The sequence below is a fragment of the Eumetopias jubatus genome, unplaced genomic scaffold, assembly GCF_037043125.1.
Source record: "Eumetopias jubatus isolate StellerSeaLion01/CBP00866 unplaced genomic scaffold, mEumJub1_p1.0 scaffold_11, whole genome shotgun sequence".
In the NCBI taxonomy this organism is placed as follows: domain Eukaryota; kingdom Metazoa; phylum Chordata; class Mammalia; order Carnivora; family Otariidae; genus Eumetopias; species Eumetopias jubatus.
This window is the reverse complement of record NW_028274817.1, coordinates 117,958,408-117,984,629: the sequence shown is the minus strand read 5'-3', so window position 1 is coordinate 117,984,629 and position 26,222 is coordinate 117,958,408. Positions and strand designations below refer to the sequence as shown.

At 45.4% G+C, this 26,222-nt stretch overlaps 1 protein-coding gene across 2 annotated transcripts in view; it reads left to right on the top strand.

The window, feature by feature from the left end:
- FRMPD4 (FERM and PDZ domain containing 4) overlaps positions 1 to 26,222 on the top strand; it is a 204,981-nt gene that overhangs the window by 153,637 nt on the left and 25,122 nt on the right. For both annotated transcript variants that reach the window (XM_028115010.2, XM_028115009.2), the window contains 5 exons: positions 2,710 to 2,755; positions 11,327 to 11,431; positions 14,098 to 14,205; positions 18,920 to 19,051; positions 23,156 to 23,275. In XM_028115010.2, coding sequence (XP_027970811.2) covers positions 2,710 to 2,755; positions 11,327 to 11,431; positions 14,098 to 14,205; positions 18,920 to 19,051; positions 23,156 to 23,275 — 511 coding nt within the window. The remainder of the gene's footprint in view (positions 1 to 2,709; positions 2,756 to 11,326; positions 11,432 to 14,097; positions 14,206 to 18,919; positions 19,052 to 23,155; positions 23,276 to 26,222) is intronic.

The following is a 26,222-nucleotide window of genomic DNA, read 5'->3' as shown; positions in this document are numbered from 1 at the left end:
TGTAACTTACGAACACACAGGGCTTCCTTGTTGTTGTTGCTGTTTTACCCATCCTCGGACTGAGTGAGGAATCCTAACAGACCCAAAGCACTATGGAGTTCATGCTTCACGTCTGGCAAGGGTAATTAAGTACTTGTAGATGAAAGGAAACAGAAATAAAAGCCCATTCCCAGAGCTGATAATAGTTCTATTGAGATTTTTTCCATCACTTCTTTTCTTTCTAACAGGATGACGGGAGGCAGGACGGCGCAGGGGAGTAGCGGCCTCTGTCACCTTTACTCTTGCTCAGCCACGACTGGCCCTCAGCTCCCAACACTTGTGTTTCTTGGTTCTGATCCTGCAGAGAGGAAATCCAATTGGCTCACTCCAACCCCTGGGTCCAATCAGCTCGGCCCTGAGCACGGATCCCTGGGCCCAGTGCCTGCTCCCGAGGGCCCTGGGGGCGGGCCTTGGGCAGAGCACGCCCACTACCATGGATGCCATGCGCACAAAGGCTTCAGTGAACGGGGCTCTATCCCGTCTCTCATCTGCTGGGCATTCCTTGTTTCCCTCAAACAAGGGGAACTCGAGTGAGGGCTGAGAAGCGGTACTTGTGTTGCTTTCTGAGTGTTTGTTTCTCTCATGCAGACATCTGTGTGGCAACAGTGGGGGCTGGGGGATGGTGTTAGGTCCACCAAATGAGTGGTAGTTTGGTGCAGTGGATCGGCCCCAAAGAGTTGGGAGGCTGGTTCTCCATTGTCTTGGTGAGCAAATGAGGGATTACTTCAGAGGTCTCCGAGAGCCACCTCCCCTTCAGCAGTTCATAAGATGGCTAACATACATCTACCCCCCATTTCTTCATCCTCTTCCGAATCGTGAGTTTTTTATTAAACCATACGTGCAGAGAGTGGAATTCATCAAACTCATCCATTCAGGGTATAAACAATCATCATAGACCCATGGAAGGCCCCTCTTCTCTGAGGTTGCTTATTTATATTCACGCCCGCCCCTCTCTCCCCTGAGAGAAATCCGTTGGAACACGTTTAGTGTGTCCTTTAGTATGCGCGTGTGCTTTTGCGCTTTTGCGCTTTTGCGCTTTTGCGAACGGTCTTCTGTTCTGTACCCTGTCTGGTTCCTTACCTTGCATTTGAAGCACCATCCCCAGGGTTACCAGGCACAGCTAGGCTCCTGCCTCTTCCCGGCACGTCCTTCCATACTGTGCATCCACGCACGTCCATGTCCACTGCCCTATAGCTGGATGCCCAGCTGCTCTCTAGCACTTCACCCCCACACAGCCCTTAAAGGCCAGCGGCAGAATTTCTTTGTGATCTGAACCAGAGTGGAAAGCTGAGGTCATAGTGCATGTGACACTGAGCTTTGCCTAGTGATGCCACAATGCTCCGCTGAAGGGCTGCACCTGTCCACACGCCCAGCAGCAATGCATGATTACTCCTTGTATCCACTTCACTCTGCCTTGGTTATACTGTTGCTCCGTTCCTCCATCTAATGGGAATACTGGCTGCGTACTTCTTACTGGAGCTTTCTGCCCACCGTTGGCAACTGGGAACGCATGGGAGCACACGGGCTGCTATCAACCACGCGCTGCTCCCCCCCACCACCACCCAAAATTACCATCATCCGAGACGTTCTGGTACTTTTGGAGTTTCTTGCGTTCTATTCCTCCCCTCTCTGCTCTGTTGATTTCTGTCCTCCCCCACCACACTCCCCACCTCCCGGTCCACACCCAGCGTTGCCGCGGCCAGCGGCCCAACCTGGTCCGACTGAGCCTGACGGGAGGGCACCTGGCCCCAGTGCAAAGATTGCTAGAAATACGATCTGCCGTGGCTTCTTCCAGGAAGTGGCCTTGCAACGGACTCCCTTTACTTTATTCATTTGGACAGTAAATCGCAAAAGCAGGTCATTCATTAAAACCTAGAGTAGGAAAAGTCAGCGTCTCCTCAACAGAGTGGCAACTGACCTTTCTTCTACTCAGGATGGAAAGGGAAGGAAGGAAAAGTATTATACCCACAGCATGATTTTCCTTGAGGGGTTGAGTTATTTGTCAGGATTGGGTTATTTGGGGGACATTAAATAAACCACGATATTGCCTCGGGGGACACCTGTCGTGAACACTATTTCCCAGCGAGTGCCCATCTGAACTACTTAGCGCCCCAGCGTCCTGGGCGTTGTTACTGTGGACCCCGTGAGCTCCCCGGCGTGGGGAAGTGGTGTTTGCGGGGTGCTGTCTGTGCACAAGAAACCCGCACTGACAGTTCTCTTTCATGCTGCTGACCCTGAGCAGATAAGGATGTTACGAATTTTTAAAAAATCAATTCCCTTTCTAGAAAATTAAAATCCAAAGGGGGAGAATCAATGTGGAGGGTGGCGGAAAGTGCGGAGACTGATGGAGTCGAGGCTTTTCAGACAGTCCTTTCCCTGGGCAAGTCAAGTGTTGATTTCAAAGGCCTGCTGTTCGGCGTCACAGATAATAGCGCCGGACATAAACCGCATGGGAAGCTTTCAATCAGGCTGTTTGTTACACTGGGTGAACACTTGATTTTGGTTTTCTCTGAGGTCTGAAAGCCCATTTTTGAGCTTTTTTATTTACTCTGCCTGAGAGCCCCGGAAACGTTCGCCAACACATCCTACATTGCATTTCAAAAGAACGCTGTCATGTAGAGTCCGGCCTCTGTGCATTTCATAAATATGTTTGTTTTTCTTCTCTTTCAGAAGCTGCAAAGAATCGATACTCCTCACTGTCATTCAGCCTTACCCTGTAAGTGTCCTGTGAGTAAAAGTGCCACTGTATGATCCCAGGATTCTTGCCTCCCCCTCCTCCCAGGCTGGGGAAACCGTGATGATGAATAACAGCAGAGAAAAACAGCATGCACTCACAATATGAGTTCAGAAGTCTTCATTATTTGTATTTTATACACCATGGTAGCAAAACCCTTCATAGGAGAGAAAGGAAAATAACGCATTTTCTATGTATCTTGAAACCAGCTATTCAATCTGTGGGACTCACATCTGGAAATCACACAAGACTCAAGACTCTCTTATGGTTTCCAGCTTAAGAATCACAAATGGAATGGGAATGTTTGATTGTAGGATGTTCTAGCATAATTCTTTTTCGTATCCCCTTCTAATTGGTAGACATTTCAGGGAGATTCCCCCCTTTAAACATGGCTATTAGAGGAAATACGGCTGTCAGAATTTGATTTAAGCGTACAATTCAATGATCTATATAAAATTTACCAAAGTTTGCAGACATCACCACGGTCCAGCCCGAGAACACTTCCTTCAGCCCCGTGAGAACCCTCATTCCCATTTACAGTGAATACCCTGCCTAACCCTCAGTTCTGGGCAACTACTAATTGACTTTCTATTTCTGTAGATTTGCTGTTGCTTGTAAATTCCATACATCGGCAGTTGAACTCAAAGATAGCAAGAAATTCCTCCAGATCCGCCCCCCCCGCCCCCGCCAAACATTTACCATCGGTACTTTGTGGCCTTTGCAGGGATTGGCAGAGATCCCACCTGTTTACGCTTCTGGTTTCCTGCCCGTGGAGCTGGAGGCTCTGCTAATGGTCAGTGTCCATCTCCTGACCAAACTCTTCCTCTCCCCTGTCCCGGCACTTTCCTCCTAAGCACTATGGCCTAAGCATTTCAGGCAGGAAAAAATACGTATTCAAGATTCCGATAAGATAACAAATAGAATTAACCAAGACACTAAATCATGCCATCCAGGATGTAACTATTTATAATAAAAGCTTAGTTTCCCATTCACTGTTCCTTTCGGTCCCTCTCTGTGCCACAACTGCACACGCATGTCTGGATTTGAAAACCAAGGAGACAGCAGGATGTAAGAGAACCGAGGTTTGAGATCTAGTTCCCAGCAATAGAGCAGGGGACTCCCACACCTGCTCAGATTTCTGCACCTGCCTGAGAGGGTCACACTGCCTCACGTCCAAGGGCTCGCCTGCTCTGCATCTCATGACTCCGTGACTCCTTCCAGAGAAAGTACAGCTACATTGTTTCTGTTAACCAAACTGTCACTCACCCTCACTTCTTCTATCCACACTTCCTCATTTCTTGACAGTGGACAAACAGGTTGGGTGAAGCCAATGGAAGTGTCTACAATAACCGAGTGGTTGGCCAACTACAAATTCCTAATGGAACTTCAAGTTCACCTTGTGTTTCCTGAATTCTCTCTTCCCACTTTGTAACCTCTTAGACATGCGAGATCAGAACCATCGTATTCCATGCCAGATTATTTTTGCAACGTTTGCAATGTGAGGTGATGTTTTACCCCATGCAGTAAACTTGGAGAAAGAACAAGGAGTTTGGCATTTAAGTTAAGGGTTGTGTCTTGCGGCTTTGCTTGCCGTTTTTTGCCATTGGAGTGTGCGTGACTGGTTATTCGTTTGAATACTCATTATTATCAGTGAGTCATGGAACTTCCTGTAATAGATCATCTGGCCAACGGCTGCACCTCTGCCCCTCGCAGCAGTCTCTCCCTGCCTGGTCATTGTGGATGGAATCCTCATCTTTGACTTTCCTTGACCAGCCCTACTTCCCGACATGCCCGCCCCATACCCCACCCCACCTCCTCAGCCTAGCCAAACCGTTCTCCCCTTCCAAGCCTCAGCACAAGCTCCAAATGCTATCTCAGAGTTTCTCACCGTCCCCACTGCTGACATTCGGCCTGGAGAACTCTACATTCTGTGGTGTCGTTCCATGCACTATGGGGTATTTAGTGGTATCTCTGGCCTCTACCCATTAGATGCTAGTGGTACCCTCTCCCCATATTGTGACAACCAAAAACGTCTCCAGGCATTGCCAGGTGCCTGGGGTGGGGGGTGGGGATTCCTTCCACTTGGGAACCACTGTCCCACCTAGAGTCTCCCCTCACTGATCCAGCCCAAAGTGGCTTTTTCCTCTGCAGTATGGGAATGGAAATGAAGGGATTGAAACCCCAAAGTGACTTAAATAGACAGATTCGACCCAGAGAGGGGAGAAGATGGGAGAAGAGGCTACACGGTGTTCCTTACATTTTTGTGTTTGGATTTTCCTACCGGCCCGTTGCTTTTTAAAATACGAAACCTCACTGGGTCCCATTTACTTGCTGAACATTTCTCTCAGCAGCCGGGATTGGCTTCCTGAGACAGATGACTCACGAGGCCAAAAGACCGTGTGTAATTTCTACTTTTATTGCAGTTGGTAAAAATTAGCATTTTCATTTATCCTGTACCTTGCCGGCCAGCATTTGTGACGTTGTATTTCTTCTGCCTAATAGGGTCCAGTCCAGACAGAGAGCCGATGTTCGCCCCTCTTCTCACCTCACTCCACACGGTCCCGGGGCACCCACAGTGAGCCCAGCTGTGGAAACTCCTGAGGCTTTTGAGAAGCCATTTTTAACAGGCTGCTGCCTTGTTTTCGAAGTATTATAGATGGCTCTCCCCCTCCGCCATGTTTACTTTAGTTCTTAGAGAAAAATTGTGGAAGTATAGAAGGAAACACACACACAAGCAAAAAAAAAAAGAAAAGAAAAAAAAAATGCCTCAGCACATCTTTTCCTCAGAGACAAGCCGTGTAAACAATCGGCCTATTTCCTTCAGTCATTTGACAGATGCCTTGTCAGTAGTGGAGATCTTGGACATGCAGTTTATTCTGCTCCTCTCACTGAGTCTATCATAAACGTGGTTTCATGCCATCGAGAATTCTTTGTAAGCATCGCATACATGGCTGGGAAGCATTCTATCGAACCAGGATTTACTTAACCAGCACCCTCTTACCGACTTCAGTGGTTTTTACTTCTGCACGCAACATCTTTGTGTAGAAGTCTTCATCTGTATCTAGTTAGTAGTTCCCCATTCCATTACAATGGCATTCTAGAAAAGGAATTTCTGGATTTCTTACGAATTTTTTTTTAAAGATTTTATTTATTTGACAGCACAAGCAGAGGGAGAGAGAGGGAGAAGCAGGCTCCCCGCCGAGCAAGGAGCCCGATGCGGGGCTCGATCCCAGGACCCCGGGATCATGACCCGGGCCAAAGGCAGACACTTAACTGACGGAGCCACCCAGGCGTCCCTGGATTTCTTATGAGTTTTATTCCATCTTTTATACCGTCTTCTTTCCTTGCACTGTTACTGTTTTTTATTACAGAGCTTTCTTGGCTAACCCCTTCCTCCTCTCCTTTGACTCTGCCTCCCACAGTTCCCAAATCTAGAACTTCCAGAACTTCCTAGTCTAAAGGCAGAGACTACTGAAAGAGTCTCGGTTACCTCCCCTCACCCAGTCCCAGCTTAGTGAGACTTGGGCTAGGTCACTCTCCATTCTGTGGTCCACGCTTCACATTCACTCAGCTTTTTTCTAGGCGCAAGAGCTGAGGGACCTGCTTGCCTGCTTCTCCCTTCCTGCCCAACTTCCACTAGGTTCCACACACGTGAGGGAGGCTACATGTCTCCTCATGGGAGCCCCCGAGTATTAGACGGGATCAGAACCCAGACCAGATCCTCCTGCCACGCGTCATGCTGAGCATGCCAGCCCGATACCCAGCCGAGGTCACCGAGGGTGATTGTTCGCCCGTGGGTTTTTTCAGGCTGCAAGAGGATGCTCATGCAGCAGGCCACAAGTGCTCAGGAAATAACATTCCTGAACGAGCAGCCCCTCCATCACTGATTGACAGGAGCTGGTGAATATATACCCTAGCTCTCTGTCTCCTCTGACATTCTAACTCTGAGGCCTGTGGGCTGCCTCGTTCCAAGATGTCCCCAACCGCTTTAAGCTTCCGTTGCTCACAATGGTGAATGACTTACGGAAGCCTTCATTGGCTTACTCTTTGACCCCGTCTCCCTTCCTCCTGCCCACCTATGCGTGCTTCCTGGGAGTGCCTCCCATTCAGCTACCTGTTTGTGGAGTCTTGTCTCAGGGTCTACCTTGGGGGAACTCCACACTAAGTTACCCAGTGATAACTGTGGGCTACTTAGACCTCACCAAATATTTACTCCATGCCTACTATGTATATAGTACTGTAGACATACAGGAATTGCAAATTTAAGACCTTATGCTTTAGTTTCAGAAATTTTACCTTATTTATGTAATTTTTTCCGAACGATGTTTTCTAGTGACTTCTCAGCATCTGAAAGCCCCAAGAGCATGGCACACATCTACTCTGGCCACCTTAGCAACAGCAAACTTGGAAAGAGGTGCAGAGGCTGATTAGAGCCCTTCTAATCTTAAATTAATTAACGGCAGGAGAATCTGATTATTTTAAATGGTAATTACTCGTCATTTCCACCACAGGATAGGAAATGCTTGTGATCAGCACCTACGGGCCTGCAGGTTGCTAAGAATTAACTCATCGGGTTACTGAGTGGTGTACATTGTATGTGTTTTGAGCTGCAAAAGGAGATCCGAGTGAAAACCACAGTCATGGCGGGATTACATACCCCGCGCGTCACAAATAACTCCAGCCAGTGGGATAAGCCATTATTTTGTTGACTCTATTTCAGTAACCTTCAGACTCAAGGAGCTTATGTTTTTATTAACCAAAAGTAAGTTTTAAAACTTATGTCAATTATCTAAAATAGTCGCAAATCCAGAACAAGAAAAATGCCCTGGCCTGAAATCTTGGCCTTGTATCCCAAGTCCGTTGACTTCAAAATACATGTAGAATAGTATTTACTTAACTACCTTGGCTATCTAGGTTCCTGGCTGGTTCTCTTCATTTATCAGGTTTGTCATTAGGGCAGGGCAAATAAATCTGGGGACGAGGCTATAGGGGAGAGGGAGAAGCAGACCCCCCCGCGGAGCAGGGAGCCCGACGCGGGACTCGATCCCAGGACCCTGGGATCATGACCTGAAGCGAAGGCAGATGCTTAACCGACTGAGCCACCTAGGCGTCCCTGTGAAATGCTCTTTATTGAGGCAAGCAGTGACATAGATAGATCATTTTAAGAAAATGTGGCGAAGTATTACATTAAAAGATTCGGGTGCGCAGAGGAACCAACGTCCGTATCTGGCATGTTGGGCCCTTGCGGGAGTCTTCATTCACAAACAACGCTGGAGCCTCGGGGCACCGCCTCGCTCGGGCGCCTCGTCTAATCAGTGGCGTCCACCACCGCCCCCCCCCCCCCCCCCGCCCCGTAGCTTTCTGACAGCCACTCCCCTTTTGCAACACCCATTGCGCCAGTGTAAATATTGCCTGCTTAAAATCATTAAGAGAGAATAATGTTTTCTCTTCAGCTGAAAAATGGCATATCAAAAGCAAGGAACTCACTACTGCACAATTCGTTCGTTAATCATCACCAAACGCAGCCTAGAATTACAGATAGGGAGGAGAACACCACCGTCCCATCACTTAAGCTCTGTAATAGGACTCTTTTTGTTTTTTTAAGTTTGTGTTTTTAGTAATCTCTACACTCAGCGTGGGGCTCTGAACACTCAACCCCAAGATCAAGAAGCTCATGCCCCACCCACTGAGCCGGCCAGGCGCCCCTGGAGTAGGACTTTTATTTTTTTAAAGATTTTATTTATTCATTTGAGAGAGAGAGAGAGAGAGAGTGAGTGAGAGAGAGTGCACAAGCAGGGGGAGCCGCAGAGGCAGAGGGAGAAGCAGGCTTCCCGGGGAGCAGGGAGCCCGATGCGGGGCTTGATCCCAGGACCCCGGGATCATGACCTGAGCCAAAGGCAGGCGCTTAAGGACTGAGCCACCCAGGCGCCCCTGGAGTAGGACTTTTAAAAAGTCATGTTGAACATGTTCAAAGTTGTTGTTCTTTAGAGTCTTTTGAGTTCTTGGTTTTGCTTTCTTTTGTTGTGTCCTAAGAGGGCAGCTGTTCGCTGAGAACATCTTGCATAAATAGGGCAATTAAAGCTCTGGCGGCCAAACCATTCATTCATCCATCCAGTCCCCGCAGGACACTGATCAGAGCAGAGGGTGGGATGGGTGTGCAGGGGAACTTGAGATAACAGGATTTTTTTCCAGTATTCAAGCAAAACTCCACCCGGAAATAGACATACACATATTTTATCGTGTTTTTTTCAACAGTGATTTTGTCTTCTTATAGTAAGATGCACATAACATAAAGCTACCATTTTCACTATTTCAAAGTATTCAAATCTGGGACATTAAGTGCATCCACCATCTTGTTCAACTGTCTCTGCTGTCGAGTTCCAGAACCTTTTCATGACCCCAAAAGGAAATTAACCCTGCAGATGTTAGTCGCTCCCCATTCTCCTCCCCAGCCCAGGGCAACCACTAATCTACCTTCTGTCTATATGGATTTGCCTGTTCTGGACAGTTCATGTAAATGGAATCAAATCCTACAATACGTGACCTTTTGTGTCTGGTTTCTTTCACTCAACATAATGTCTTTGAGGTTCATCTATGTTGTAGCACGAACCAGAACTTCATTCCATTTTACGGCTGAATAATATTCCATTGTATGGATTTGTCATTTCATCATATTGTTTTGATTGATCTCAAGTATACTTGTATTTGACAAAGATGGGAACCTTTTTCATTTTTACTTGAAATTCAAAGTATGGGACCCCCTAAGTGGCTTTTGTGCCTTGAGGTTAATACAACACACAGAAAGTTGAGCCTCTGTGTTGGTTCTAGAGTCAGTTACTAGGATTCTTTCCACAACAGTCTGAACCTCTTAGGACTACATACCCTGAAAACCATTAGGTTGGACAATGTGCAATTTGCAGTATTTGACAATTTTAATCTATAAAATAGCAATTTCATGATTCAAACTAAATATTTACCTGTATATTAGTTTCAGTAGAGAATGCAGTCCTCTTTAAAAATAAACAAATTGGTGCCTGCAACATAGTAGACACCTCCTAGATGCAAGTTCCCTTCTCCTCGGGCTTCATTAAAATTATGCAACAAGGATGACTCTCACATGGAGTAAATTGACCAGGACTGTGCAGCAAGAGCTCCCTGGATCATAGTACCCTTCTGAGCAAGTTTTCCTCTTGCACGTTTAGTTTCTGAGGAAGAAAAATGGAGTCACTCGGCTCCTCTTTCCAATAAGAGACAGTACAATTGACACTTGAACAACATGGGTTTTGGGAGCACCAACCCCTGGGCAATCAAAAACCTGCATGTAACTTTTGACTCCCCAAAAACTTAACTACTGATAGGCTGACCAGAAGCCTTACCGAGAACATAAACACATATTTTGTATGTTCTATGTATTATATACTGTATTCTTAGAATAAAGCAAGCTATGGAAAAGAATGTTATTAAGAAAATCATAAGGAAAATATGTTAGAGTGTCTAGCTGGTTCAGTCAGTAGAGCATCTGACTCCTGATCTTGGGGTCTTGAGTTTGAGCCCCATGTTAGGTGTAGAGATTACTTAAAGAAATAGTAACAAAATTAATATAAATTTTAAAAAGGAAAGTACATTTATGGTATTGTGCTGTACTTTCTGCAAAAAATCCACATATAAGTGGATCCTGTGCCATTGAAGGGTCAACTGTACAAAGAGCCTTTACAGTGAGACAGAATATGAAGTCCACATTCAGTTGTAAGCCAAGGTGGTCTCTGCCCTCTCCTGCAAGACCCCAGGATGACAGGTTGCCAACAAGAGGCTGAAATTCAAGTTTTGGGCACATAAAGTGGGGGTGTTTTGCGAGTGTGTGCGTTTGCCTGTTCACGTGCCCTTAAGCCCTTCATGTGAATAACAGTGGGATTATCGATCACTTTAGAGCTATTAGTGACTCTTCTCCACCTCACTGAAATCATGAGTGATCAATTTGACATGAACCCAACATGAGATTTGACCACCACTTCACCCTCCACATCACGCTCAAAGCTCTATAGTCAAAGCAAGGTTTGTGTACTTTCACAGCCATCATTTTAAAAAATCCTTGCGTGGGGCGCCTGGGTGGCTGAGTTGGTTGAACGTCAGACTCTTGATTTCGGCTCAGGTCGGGATCTCAGCGTTGTGAGATCGAGCCCTGTGTTGGGCTCTGCGCTGGGCATAGAGCCTGCTTAAGAGTCTCCCTCTTCCTCTGCCCCTGCTCTCTTTCTCTCCCTCTCTTCCTTTTTCAAAAAAAGGAAAATAAGAAGATCCTCGGGAATGTGCTCAGTAAGAACAAGGACCACGCTATTTGCAGTTCTGGTCTGCTGACTAAATCAAACCTTCTACTTTATGAACATGACAGGGTTTTGATTGCCTCCGTGATTTGTGTTTTGTCCTCGAATTGGACATGCACCAAACATACTTTTTAGCAAAAATATTGCATATTCGAGAGGATAAAGCTAGAAAACCAGTGTTCCGGGGTTTGTATTATGTTCCCAATAATCATATCCAATGTTTTCTTTTTTCTAGTCTCCCAAGTCAGCATTTATTAGTGCTGCAAAAAAGGCAAGATTAAAGTCCAATCCAGTCAAAGTGCGGTTCTCCGAGGAGGTCATCATCAATGGCCAAGTGTCGGTGAGTTGACTGTTGCCTGCTTGCGACTCAGAGTGGGCTGAAATAGGGGCTTTGCACAAAGCACAGCCAGTCGCCCCTCTGGAATGGTCAATTGAGAATTCGTGGTTGGATTTCACAGGGCTGCTGAATCTCAGAGTTGTAAAGGGCTTGAGAGATCACCATGTTGTACCTGATGGGTTCCCTCTATCGTATCCAGAATACATAGTCATCCAGTGTGTCTTTGAATGCTTCCAGTGTTACAAACCTCACTACTTTGCAAAGAAGTTAATTTGATCTGAGATCCCTGGCATTGCCCCATATTGAGGAAAATAGGCCTCTTTGAAACTTCCACCTGCTTCTTCTCATTGTGCAACTGAGCGTGCTTCCATTATATATTTTGAGAAAGGTTTCCCCTAAGTTTTTCCTTATTCAAAATCAAATGTCTCTATTCTTTTCACTAATCAAAATGGAAAGAAGTTAAGATGCTGGGAAAGTGTTATATATGCAAGCAGAAGTGAAGAAATATTTCCTGGATCTCCATCAATAGGTCTTGATAGAGATCATGATTGCTCAGGCACATAATTCATCTTCAAAATGAACAGTGCAAACGTCAATAGGATGCTGTATTTTTCATCTTTTCCCCCAAGAAAATCTAGCCTCATGTTTTTAGTTTTTAGAAAGTGGTCATCTAAGGCACTAATCATTTTTGGACCTCTGAAATACCAGCCTTTGTTGTGGAGGCTGTGTTGTTGCTGGTGGTGGTGTTTAAATAAACTCACAAGGACAAAATCTCATCCATGACATGCTCGTGACGGGTCACAAATTCTTCCCTGAGGCTGGTCCTGGATCTGAATTTGAAGATGTAGGCCGGCACATCCTGAGCAAGGCCCTCCTGATCCAAGAGTCTCCTTGTCAAAACTTGCTGACCTGTGTCTGCCTGGAGTCTAGGGGTCAGCTGGCCAATCTGTTAAACTACGTGACGCTTGTGGGAGGTGCCTCGGGCTGTCACCACGCTGCCCTGGGAGCATTTCAGCAGCTGTGGCCTTGTCCTCCCAATCGCGTCTCCCACCCCATCTCCTCTGCCCCCGTTCACCCCACGCTGTTCTGCTCACCACAGTGCCTCCCTGCCCCTCTGGATGCAGTTAGCATCCATTAGCATTTCACAAGACAAAGCAGGAAGGTTCCAGTCACAGAGGAATCACGGTATCACAGAAGGTCATCTGACACTTACCCCCATCTTTTCTCCAGCTTCCGAGCACGAGACTGGGCAATCAGCTTACACATCTTTAGAGAGAATATGATTCTAGAAGCTGCAATGGCAGTTTTACTTCGTCCTGGATATAATAGGGCTCATTCAAGGCAGCTGGTGTGTGAGGACAGCTCTGGGGGTCAGTCATCACCTGCAGCCCCCGCTGCCTCCCCACAGGCCTGTGTGTGGCAGGGACGTTCAGTCACGTGTCTGCTCCTCAACCTTTGGAACCATCTTCATGTCCAGCCTCCTCTTGCTCTACCGAGTCATCGTGTGTCTGTTCGTGTGGACTTGGAGCCAAACCCCCTTCTTGAACTGGGTAGCAAGAAAGTCATGTGTCAAGTCCACAGGAGGAGAAAGGAGAGAGAGGAAACTCAGAGAAAGGAACAGAAAGTGAAAGGCAAAGAGTCTCTTACAGAAATACTTAGAGATTGAATTCTCATGGACTATCTGTAGGACATTAGCCAGTCTCTGGACATCTTGTCTTCAGTTTCTGCATCTGTAAAACCAGGGACATAGGGTTTCGTGGTTGGTGAGTTCCGCTTGGCTTCTGTGACCCCATGACCAGCTACATGTGAGACAAGATTGGCGGAACTCATCCCACATGCCTCCTTTCTTCCCCTGCCATCTCTCCCTACTTTCAATTAAAGAGAAAAGTCAAAGGAATACGTTTCTATTGTTAATTTTTGGTCATGTTCCAAGCATCTCTTTTTGAATTATTTAAGTTACGATGTTTATTACTCAGTGTTTTAATCTTTAACACACTAACCCATTCCTTAAATGTCCCCTTGGAGTTTAAGGAACATTTCTAAATGGGTTAAAAATTATTCCATAAAGGTTAAAAATTGTTCTACCTTCCTGGCTCAGTCGGTAGAGCGTGCAACTCTTGATCTCTCGGGGTCGTGGGTTGGAGCCCCACATTGGGCATGGAGCCTACTTTTAAAAAATTGTTTCCTAAAACAACTTCATACTTCAAGCTTGTTACTGCTTGTTACTCACTTTGCATGAGCTCTGCCAGGCGCCAAAGGCACCACATCAAACATCATCATTGCTGGTCCCCGTTCTTGTCAAGATCGGCTGCTCTGCTAAAGTCTGGGCTTGTTGTCCTAAGCATGAGGGCTTAATTACAAAGGAATTGTTTCCTTCATTGGGTTTTCCAATGGGAAACCTTGACTTTTAAAAACATTCATCTGATTTATTTTCTGATTGAAAAAAAGTTCTTTCATCTGCATCAACTGAATTATTTGTAGCTGGAAAAGAAGAGTTTTGCTATGAACAACTGAACTCAGATATCACCGGAGGGACACCTTTTAGCCTTAGAGAGTTCCCCCTTTTTTTTTTTTTAACAGTGCGATTAGAATACGTTGCAGAAATATGCTGCTTCTGCATAGAGCAGAATGTTCATTGGACCTTCTTTTTTGTTGCTGTCATTAAACAGGAAACTGTTAAGGATAATTCACTTCTTTTTATGCCAAATGTTTTGAAAGTGTATCTGGAAAATGGGCAGACCAAATCATTTCGCTTTGACTGCAACACCTCCATAAAGGTAAGCGGACCCGCTAAACTCCACGTGGACACTGGCAGGTATGGCTTGCAAGTCCCACCGTCCACCTTGTGTAGCAGCGCCTTCTTTCAGAACTATGTTTATTTCTGAGATTTTTTTTGGTTGTTTCCAAATAAGGTGGTGTGTGAATACTTAAAAACAAACTGGAGAAAAAAAGCTTAAACTAAGAAGGTTGTGCTGTGTGTGTGTGTGTGTGTTGCAAAATGATATGATAGGCTCTCAGTGACGAACCACTAGGGCTAGTCATTTTAACGCAACTCCAGTTTAATTAAAAGAGTGTGACTGTCCCCAAGAAGGCTTGGCACCCTGCCTAAAGCCAGAAGGATTTCCTAGCAATGTCAGCCCCCAAGAAGATTAAGATGCTAGCTCTTAATTGAATATCTGCTCCTTTGGTGTCCAGCAAAAACAAGGGGTCGGATAATATAAAGATAGCATTTACGTTTAATTGCTGTAACCAATTTCATGGAAATGACGCCTGAAAAGACAGAAATGAGGCATGCTTCTTAGGAGAAGGGGCAAAAAGGAAGAGTCACAGAACAGTCCTATTATTGCAGAGCCACAGGTGAGTTTTACAAAATGGGTATTATAGCAAAGCAGATGGGTTCTTTCCCCCCATACCTCCTCCCTGGGAAAAAAAAGTGCATATTCTATTTTTTATTGGACAAAAGTGTGTGCAGCAATTGATTGCTCCCTAACGCTCCACCAGCCTGAAATAGGCTTTCTTCAAATGGCACCATAAAAGAGATTTTATTGAGGTTTTAAAAAAAAAAGTACCTAGTGATGATCTGTATAATAATGTATCAAGAGAATATCAAGTCTGTATTAAAAACGTCTGTCAATAGTCAACCCCTAATTCTCGGTTTTGTAAATTAGTCAGCATAGACCTTACGAGTGGAAGCATTTCTGCAAAGGCCCGCTCCCTTATTGCCATGATACCAACAAGCAGCCTGTTTGGAGTTGCTTTAAGTAGGTGCTGATGTAGCAGGTAATAGAGCAGACGGTATTCTAGATTAATGATGGAGCCGATAAGCCATCCTTAAATCCTTCCACATTGAACCATCAACTTCATGCAAGACCACTCATCTCAAATGGGGGCGACTGACAAAGTCCTTTTCTTTTATTCCTACTCAAAATTCATGCATGGCAAGGTGTTACTCTTACTATTGATCTGCTAGCCTAGAGGTGGGCAGACTTCTGGAAGGAGAGTAAATATTTCCAGCTCTGTGGCCCATTTGGTCTCCCTTGAAACTACTCTGCTCTGTTATATCAACAAAGCAGCCATGGATGGTGGGCTCAGGAGGCCCTTAAGTCCACCCTTCGGTTCCATAATTCACTTGAAGGACTTGCAGAACTCAGCAAATTGTTATAAGCACAGTTACAGGGTTGTTGTTGTTTTTAAGATTTTATTTATTCATTCGAGAGAGAGCAAAAGCGAGAGAGATCACAGAGCAAGAGGGAGGAGCAGACTCCCCGCTGAGCAGGGAGCCCCATGTGGGGCTCGATCCCAGGACCCCGAGATCATGACCTGAGCCGAAGGCAGACACTTAACCTACTGAGCCCCCTGGGCGCCCTTACAGTTTATCACAGCAAGAGGATCCCGGTTAAAATCAGCCGTGGGCAAAGGTGCATAGGGCAGGAGAGTTTCCCAACCTACAGTTTCCCAATGTCCTCTTCCTGTGGAGTCCTTCGGACCTGGCTTATCTCTCCCCGCAATCACACGTGACAACCCGTGTACGGTACTGTTAACCACGGAGGTTCACCTGAGCCTCAGTGTTCAGAGTTTTTGTCAGAGGTTGGCCACATAGACAAGCTGAGCCCCCGTGGGGCTGACTCTGGTATCCTGCTCCTCCAGAGGTCATGCTGCTATCACTTGGCCCAAGGTCCTCACGTTGTTGGCATAGGCTCTCTGCTATCTCTCAGGCTCTCAGGTGAAAGGACACTCCTATCAGGCACTACACTCCAAGGGCTTACAGCTTATCTCCCAAGAGCCAGGAGCGAAGAGGCAAACCTTGCTTTAGGCAAGACGACTCCTTTCCGACCCAGACAATATGTAAATGAATGGGCGTGGCCTGACTGACCGCTAGGGCCAGGCCCTGGTTTGCAGGGCCCCAAGGTAACCCATAGCGCCACATTATTAGAACTCCCTCTTGCCACCACGGCTTGGTCTATGATACCACGTGGTCAGAAAAGCTCCTTGCCCTTAGACCCCCACCCCCACCTGAAGATACAGGTCAAGACTTGAATGCATTCCTTCACAGAAATACCTCTAAGTTTCAAAGAGAGCCCTGTTGTTAATTCCCTCTGGCCTCTTTCTTAGGAACCCACCACACTAGAGTGAGTTTGATTTCCCTGAGGGTGGCGAACGGCGATGAGAAGACAGTGAACAGCAAATTCAAGCTTGCTTTGCTTGTACCTAACAGCTTTACTATCGCCACAGACACAGGTTGGGAGGCGTAAAATAGAAGGAGTAGAGTTATGAAAGGGATACGACACTGTTTAATAAAAATTGCCAAAATTCTTGCTACAGAATCACAGCGAGGAAAAACTATTGCTATCGATTTTCCGGTGTCCTCCCTGGTGTTTCAGGAGACCATTTTATAAAATATGGGTTGCCACACAAAGACTGCTTTTGTTTTTTCTTTTCTGGGCCTTGAACAAAATTTATGACACAGAGAATCTTTTTATGAAATTCAGTATATAGTCAAGGCATTTCTGTTGAATGATGTCTGTGGTGGTGAGTGGGTGTGGGGATCTTTGTTTTAAAGGGGCCTGGAGAAGCGCACCGGGCTGGCTCAGTCGGTAGAGCACGCCAACTCTTGATTTTGGGGTTGTGAGTTCAAGCCCTACGCTGGGGGTAATGTTTACTTAATAACAAAAAAATAAACAATAGCAAAACCACCATTAAAGGGGCCAGAAGAAATTGAGAAAGGTCTACAGGGAAGAATCAAAATTTCAAAAAGATCAGTTAAAAAGAAAGAAAGAAAAAACCTCTATGTACTGCAGGGTTTTTCTGTCTTGGCATTGTTGATACTTTGGACCAGGTAATTCTTTACTGTGGGGCCTGTCCTGTGCATTGTAAGATGCTGAGCTGCATCCCTCGATATCGATAGCAGCCCCAACCCCCTTGTGACCAGCACAAATGTCTCTAGAAATTACCAATTGCTGTGAGGTAGAATTGCCCCGGGGTGGAAAAGCACGGCTCTTTGGGATTTTTAGCATCTGAGTATAAATTACCTTGAAGAGAGACCATTTACTAGTTTTTGAGTACATGAAAAAAATGTGGGTTGTTTTTTTTTCGTTTTCAAAGACATCTGTTTTGCATTGCAGTAAACATGTGCTTGTGTATAGAACACCTATCTGATCATAAATATTTAATCCTGTAAAGGATTGCTAACAAAGCTTGCTCGTTCTACTTTCCCCAGGGATTTAAAGTAAAAGCTAATATGTGTATATCATTATAGTGCCCTAACTCTGTATCAAATAGTGCTACAGTAAATGTGTTCTATGTGTGAACTCATTTAGTCCTTCTATCTATTCTGAGGCAGGTATTAGTATCATCCCCAGTTTATAGACAAGGACATTAAGACACTTAGAAGTTAAATAACTTGCCTAGAGCTGCGCAGCTAACACGAAGTCGAGCTGGGAGGAGAAACCACTGTTTTCAGAGCCCACAGTCCTGACCACTATCGCATGCTCTTACCAGGAGAGACTACGGGCACCTGAGTGGCTCAGTCGGTTAAGCATCTGACTCTTTTTTTTTTTTTTAAGATTTTATTTATTTGAGAGAGAGAGAGGGAGAGCACAGAGGGAGGGTAAGAGGGAGAAGCAAACTTCCCGCGGAGCAGGGAGCCCAGTGTGCGGCTCGATTCCAGCACCCTGGGATCATGACCTGAGCCGAAGACAGAGGCCTAACCGACTGAGCCATCCAGGCGCCCCGCATCCGACTCTTGATTCTGGCTTAGGTCATGATCTCAGGGTCATGGGATCAAGCCCCGTGTCAGGCTGTGTGCTGAGTGTGAAGCCTGCTTAAGATTCTCTCTCCCTCTGCCCCTCCCCTTGCCCCCTCCCCTGCTTGTGCTCTCTCTCTCTCTCTCTCTCTCTCTTAAAAAAAAATTAAAAAAAAAAAAAGCAAAAACAAAAAACCAGAGGTATAGACTAGGGGTCAGCAAACTTTCTCTGTACAGGACCAGATAGCAAATATCTTAGGCTTCACAGAGCACACAGTCTGTTGCCGATGCAAGGGGCAAGAGCAGCTATAGACAATACATAAACAGACGAGTGTGACTGTGTTTCAATAAAACTTTATTTACACAAAGAGGTGGTGGGCTGGATTTGGCATACAGGGGCTATTTTGCCCACCCCCTAGAGTAGACCACTTTCCGAGGTGGTTTCATTGCCGCCCCATTTGGAAGAAAGGGGACCCGAACCAACTCCACTCCACCATCTATTGATCAGTCTCTAAGTTCAGTAAGCACCTCCTCCAGCTAGTCAACTTGTTGCCTCCCTGTTTCTGAACTCCATAATGATTTGGGGTGGTGGGTGAGGTCAGGAAAAGGAGCATCAAGCTTTGGAATGAACCAGAGGTATAAAATGTAAAGATCTGAAGCCTATTTGTGCAACACTTTTCAGTCCTGGTAAACTCTGCAAGAGAGCTATGCTGATTCTGATGGCATCTTGTCCATGTTTCCTCTGTAAGGATGTCATCTTGACTCTTCAAGAGAAGCTTTCCATCAAAGGCATCGAACACTTCTCCCTCATGCTGGAGCAGAGGACGGAAGGGGCCGGAACCAAGCTGCTCTTGCTTCATGAACAGGAGACTCTAACTCAGGTGTGTGAAATTACACCCCCAGGTGAGGTCAGAGGCTGCCCGGCCCCAGAATTCCCCTGTCCTCGAATCCTTTAAATGTACTCACTGCAGCCACGTGTATCCCCACTAACGAAAGCTCTGGCATTCATAATGGGTTTTACATCTCAAGGTAATGGTTCCCTTTTTTGTCAAATTTTCATAGACTGTCAGTCGATGTCACATACAGAATTGTCAAAAACCCAGCAACTACTGGTTGGGAATATGGCTCCGTAGGATCATATTTTATGTTATGGGAAATGACTGTTTACCTGTTTTGACCATTGATCTCTTGAAACCCTTAAAAAGAAACAGCTTCTGAGATTACTTAAACGAAGCCAACATCATATTTCATTGCCTTAAGTTCTGGGTGCATACTCGTGACTATTTGTGGAAGCTTGAAATCCCTGCCCCAGTGCTGCCCACTGTAAATATGTGATCCACCAATGCGTCCCAGTTCCTGCTTTACCAAAATGCCACCCCCATCTGTTCGCTCGGGAGACGAGCAGGCTACTTGGCTGCTGAATTCAGCGTGGCACCCTGACTTCTCTTGTGATTCGACACAAGCCGAGTGTTTGCTGGAAGTATAAGGGATTTCAGCATGCTCCTTTTATGTGGGAGAGCTCAGTGATAAGGAACTTTAGGGAGGGAGAGGGACATGCAGGGAGACCAGGAGGAGAAGCAAGGAGTCAAGGTGCCCCCAGATGGATAGAGTAGCTGAAGGTGTTGTCACACTAAAGTGCTTCCTGGTCGTTGCATAACTAGAAGCTGGTGTCCCGCGAGTTTGCTCCCACAATATCCCTAAACCTCTTGATTCAGTCCAACTCAGTGCAGGGAATTAGTTACAAAGCTTTCATTCGTGTTCATTTATAGCCCTCCGCCTACACTTGACCTATCTTTACCAGTTTTAAATCGACCTATAGATATTTGAAATCACGTCTCGTATTGTTTATTATTTTAACCTGTGCCTAAACTCCCTTGGAAACAGAGGACTTCTTTTGTACTTGGCTCTAGGGGAACAAGCCCCGATAATCAGAATCCCCCATGTGAAAGGTCATTGTCTGGCTTGGAGTTCCCCCAGACGCCGGACTTAAGACAAGGGCTTGGGGGCACGTGGCTCTTTGGGAGGTGATACCAGGAAGCGCTGGCAGAGGATGAAGAAGGGAAATGGGAACAACAGGGGCGCCGGTAGAGAGCGTGGTGACGAGCCAGTTTCCACTGTGGGCCACCGGAGCTCAGTCCTACTGGGGAGCACTGCGAGCCAGTGGAGAACACGCCTAGAACATACCTGGGAGGTATCCCACCTAAGCAGTGGCGCGTGGCGGCATTTGTCCTTTGGTGGTGGTCGTGGTGGTCGTGGTGGTCGTGGTGGTGGTGGTGGTGGTGGTGGTGGGCTGCTCCCGAGGGCAGTCGCTCCCCGGCTCTGCAGATGCCTGGTGCCGGCCGATGGTCACAGGTATTTGCAGTGAGCAGCCTTCAGCTGGTAGCGGTAAATGCCAAGGGCCTAGGGGCCGACAGCCAGTTGCTGTGAGTCTAATGAAACCTCCCACAACTTTCTGATACTTGCGTTTAGACGTTCCCTCTGAACTTCTATCTACTACATAGCCTCTATGGGAAAACTGCTTGCTGATGATTTTAGCTGGACAGAGATCCTTTCAGAGTCTCTTTGGGTGCTAGGTACACATAATTTCTCGTTCCAGATTGATTTCCGTTTATTAAATCTCCATTAGAATGTTAGAAGGAAACAAAAAGCCCCTAACCCTGATTCTTCCCTTATCTTTCTAGAAGAGGCTTTGTTTCAAGTTTAGCCAGAACTAGAAGCGAAGTGTTAAAACTTCAAGTATGCTCTCTAGAAAGAAAACTGTTTGATTTAAATCTCCTGAGACAAACCAGCTATATGCCTCTGAAAGCACTGCTTATGAAAAGCTTGATCACCAAAATATTTATAGGCATGGCAGAAAGGGAGAGTAAGTATAAGAAATGTGTCCAATAACAAAAATCATTTAAAACATTCAATTTTGGTGAAGACCCTCAAAAGAACTTTTAAACAGCTCTGAGTTTCTGGCAGCTTATAACTAAACTTTACATAGAAAATACTATTGTCTATTTACATACTACTGTAAGTTTCGAGCAAATTGTTTTCTTGTTTGTTTTAGGGACTGTTCTTTTTATGGACTGCATTTTCTAATGAGTCTAAAGCGCTTTTTTTGCATTACATGATTTCCCAAAACTAGTGCAGCCTCCTGATGATGAAAGTAGACTCAAGATCGCTTGTGGAAAATTCGGCAAAGATAGATTTTTAACCAGTAATGAAATGATACCCGACTTTCTAACCTCAGCCCAGACCTTCTGACAAAATACTCTATGACGTCACTGTACAACGCCACAGCAGGCCCGAGCAGCACTTCGGGTCTCTTAGAGTTCCCACATTTTCTTCTTCTTGGTTTGGTTGACCTTCAGCTGGTGATGAGCAGCCCCCAGCCCATGGGCTGGTGAGTCCACTCAGGTCTGTAATCCCACCCACAGCCAAAAAGCTGGGTCAGTGTTACTACTTTTCAGTATGCCTTATACCTTTAGAAGGAGTGTTTTCCCACTGAAATTCTTCAGGTCAACAAAATTAGCAATGTCAACTGGAAGAATGCGTGTGCGCACACACAACATGGGGTTCAGTAAAGCTGTTGCTATTTTTATTTTGAACTTTCAGTTGCCGTTCACCAACATTTTTATTTTGCTAAATTTGTCCTCTGTAACAAAGGAGTTACAAGGCCATGAAGCTACGTACAGATACATAGAAAAGCACACACAAGTACGTGAAACTACAAGTAGAGCAACTGTTGGTTCATGGTGCCTGGTTCAGGTGCATCGTGTTGACCTCTTTAAGGGAAATCGAAGAGCTCTTACCTTCTTCCTTGGAGTCCAATGTCTTGTATTCATTTGGCTGTTTATGAAGCACCTACTATTACATTGGCTGATTCCCTTCAGTTGCAAAAGGAATTAAGAGGGGCGCCTGGGTGGCTCAGTCGTTAGGCATTTGCTTTCGGCTCAGGTCATGGTCCCAGGGTTGTGGGATCGAGCCCCGCATCGGGCTCCCTGCTCCGCGGGAAGCCTGCTTCTCCCTCTCCCGCTTCCCCTGCTTGTGTTCCCTCTCTGTGTGTGTGTGTCTCTCTCTGTCAAATAAATAAACAAAATCTTTAAAAAAAAAAAGGGGGAATTAAGAAACGTAACACCTAGTAGTTGGCCTACACTGTACTGTAAAAGAGGAAAACAAAACAATCCATGGTCCTTAGCCCTAAAGAAGCTGTGGTGTATTCTAAGCTCCCTTGAACAACTTGAACAGTGTCCTGTTATTGAAAGTTTGGGGTAGTTTGGAAACTTGTGGACTCCAGATTTAGTGCTCGGGCCAAAACTTTTGTTTTCTGACTTTCCAATGCATTGTCATCCAAGTTTGACACGTCCTGCTTTCCCTGCTGCAGTCAGTCTGGAGTCTCATTTAGAAAAAACCCACAGCTGTGTCATACAGTAATCCCAGTCTCTGTGCTCTGCCTCCAGATCCCCTTTTCAACCCCCCACCCCCCACCCTAGTTTTGGTGCTCTATCACTTCCGGCACCAGCATCTTCGGATCTTCTTCAGAGGACTGCCCCTAGACTGCGGTAGCCCATTCTGTCCACGCCTGGAAATTCGCATCCCCCTGGGACAGCCTGAAACCAATGGCTGATCTGCGCTCCTTTGGCTCAGGTCCTGGTGGCTCTGCAGTGTAGATGATCCTCCTGAGTCCCCTGTGGGTCAGGCTGTAGCTGCCCACTGCTGTGCACTCTGCCCTTCCTTGGCTCCTCTCCTGCCTGAGCTGCTCCCCCGACTCCGTTACTGGTCTCTCCCAGAAGCAGTTCCTTAGTAGGTCCATCATCTCAGGGTTGGCTTCTGCGGAACATAACCTAGGATACGTGCAGCTTTCAGGGAGTGAGTATCTAGGACACATCATAAAAGAACCTTGACCACTTCCTTCCTTGGTGTTAAAACGAAGTTGCCGTTTGCTTCTGCGTTCCCTCTGCTGGCACTGAAGGATTCTTGTGTTTGGTCTGATCTTCTAGGTGACACAGCGGCCCAGCTCCCATAAGATGAGGTGTCTTTTCCGAATTAGCTTTGTCCCAAAGGATCCAATTGACCTTTTGAGGAGAGATCCAGTTGCTTTCGAGTATCTCTATGTTCAGGTATGTGAGAATTTGAGCACGTTTTATATTAATATTGGGGGATAAATTAAATGTGGCGTTTTGGGCGCCTGGATGGCTCAGTCGGTTAAGCGACTGCCTTCGGCTCAGGTCATGCTCCTGGAGTCCCGGGATCGAGTCCCGCATGGGGCTCCCTGCTGCTCAGCGGGGAGTCTGCTTCTCCCTCTGACCCTCCCCCCTCTCATGTGCTCGCTCTCTCTCTCTCTCTCTCTCTCTCTCTCATTCTCGCTCTCTCAAATAAATAAATAAAATCTTTAAAAAAAGAAAAAAGAAAAAAAATAAATGTGGCGCTTTTGCCCCTAAATTCATTCATTTGGGATCTTCTTTCTTTGTCCCCCACCCCATGCTCCATGCATTGTGAAATGATTCCATGGTGGTTTTTTTTAATTTTCCCTTTGGATTTTGAAATCATTTCATACTTAAGAGAAAGTTGCAAGAGTAGTAAAAGAACTCTTTGATAATCTTCACCCAGATTCACCAGTTGTTCACATTTTACCATATTTACTTTATCTTTAGTGAGAACACATGTTCCCCAGTGCGTGCACGCATGCACGCGCACACACACGTTATTTTTCTAAACCACATGAATGTCATTTTCCAAATCCTGCTCATTTACCCCTAACTACTTTAGTGTGTATTTCCTAGTAGCAAAGACATTTTCTTATATAATCATAGCATAACTAACAAAATAAGAAAATTTAACACTGATACATTTCTGTTCTAGTGTACAGTCTATATCCAGATTTTGCCTACTGTCCCCAGAATGGCCTTTTTCTTCTAGAAATCCATTTTCTTCTACAACAGGATCCACGCCAGGATCTCATTTTGCATCTAGTTGTCATGTCACTTCAATCTCCTGAAGTCCAGAATATTCCTCAGCCTTTCTTTGACTTCCAACACCTTGACAGTTTTAAGGAGTACTGGTCAGTTATTTTGTAGCAATTTCTCATTTTGGGTGTCTGTGAGGTTTTCTCCTGATTAGGTTGAGGTTATATTATTTGGGCAGAATAAAAACATGCATGACTTCATGTCCTCATTAGCGCACACATTGGGGGGCATATGATGTCCATTTGTCCCCGTAATGGTGAGGTTAACTTTGACTCTTGGTTACGGTGATGTTCTCCAAATTTATCCATTCAGAAGTTACTAGTTTTTTTGTAATTAATAAGTAATTTGTGGAGAGGCACTTGGCAACTCTCTTAATACTCTTTCACTCACTGGTTTTAGTATTCACTGATGGTTCTTGCCAGAATCCATTATTACTGCAAGGGTGCAGAATGATGATCTTTCTAATTCCATTATTTCTCCTTCATTTATTAATTTAGCATTCTACTATAAAAAAGATTTTCTTTCCCTTCTCCTTTATTCACTCATTTATTCGTTCACTTTTTTTTTTATTTGGTGCTTCGATTGTTCTGAAATGTGATATTCCTTATAACGGAATAATTAATTTCAAGGCAATAAGACTTTAAGAAAATAGTATCTTTTGCAGGCTGACTATCTCCAGTTCTGGGTTATAATTCTCAAAAAACAAGGCTTCAAGAGATGAGAATCTGCTAGTTTGCCCCAGAGGGAATTTATTCGTTTGACATTTAGGAGATGTTCCTGTATTTTTCCATAACTGCTTCCCATTACTCTCACTTAAATTCCCAGTACAATCACATTAAACAGTAAGAACCCGTTTACCTGAAGTTTAAGCATCTCACATTAGATCTACTCAAAGAGATTGTAAACCTAAATGTAACCTCCCCTGACAAAAAAAAAAAAGGAGAAAATGCCAAAGCAAGGCAAAAAAAACAAAACAAAACAAAAAAAAAACCATTAGACATGCTCCCTCTGGCTGGCATACCTGTATAAGGCAAGGATTTCTGGAGCCATAAGAAATAAAAAGCAAAGAAGTTGGAAAAAGAAACCTTTGTTAATTCTAGGTAGTTGATACACTGGTTTTTGTTTTCCTATTCTCAACATTTTCTTGTATATTTCAAAACTTCTGTGGGCTTTAAAAAGTTGAGTGGAATAGGAAAACAGGTAGAAGATGCCGGAGAGACATAGACAAGATAAATGCCAGAGGTTAGGAATGGTGACATAAATTAAAGTGGCAATAAGCGCTAGAGAACAGAAATTAAGTTGAAGGAGAAAAAAAGCAGAATATGTACCGGAACATTCCAGCAGATGGGGCACTAAGGGCAAGACCCGCTTAAACATTCCCCACCTCAGTGGTCTTTGGAAGAGACTGTGGTACTTGCAGCTCAGTAGGATGATTAATGTTCATGAAGATAACCCTGTGTCATTTGGAAAAGGCAAGTCCTATTCAGCATACCCCGTTCATCAAGTAAAGAAATGTGTGGTGCACCTCACACCGTTTTCTACCCAGAACAGCGAAACTGTCATGACCTGGGTTTTTTAAATGTTCAACTTTGGTCACCTGGACCCCTCAACTCTATGCCCCCTTCCCTGGCAGGCCGAATAACCCAGATGTGACTGCCTCATCCCTCTATTCCTGCGAAGACCCAACCCTGGGCTCTGCCATAGCAGCTCAGAGGATACGCTAGGTCTTTTAGCTTGTTAGTCGCAAGGAAATAGCTATAGGTGCCAGTCAGCGCATTGGATGCATTCACTTGTCATTCCCTATAATCACGTATGCCTCCCAGTCACAAGATGATGTTTCCAAACCATTTTACTCTGCTCCTCTTTTAAACATCCCATTTAAAAATGCCCGTTGCATTTACAAAAGAGGAATGTGGTTGTGTTTCCCCTGCAGAGGGCCGACCTCTTAGGTAGACCAGGGGTACTGCTGAGCACGAGTCTTTTTTTAAGGCGTGTCTACTCAAATCTGACACAGTGCATAGAGAGCTTCCTTATTCAAAAGAGACACTTTTTATACCTGTGGGACCGCACGAAGAAGCGGAAAACCTGGCCGGCGATCTTG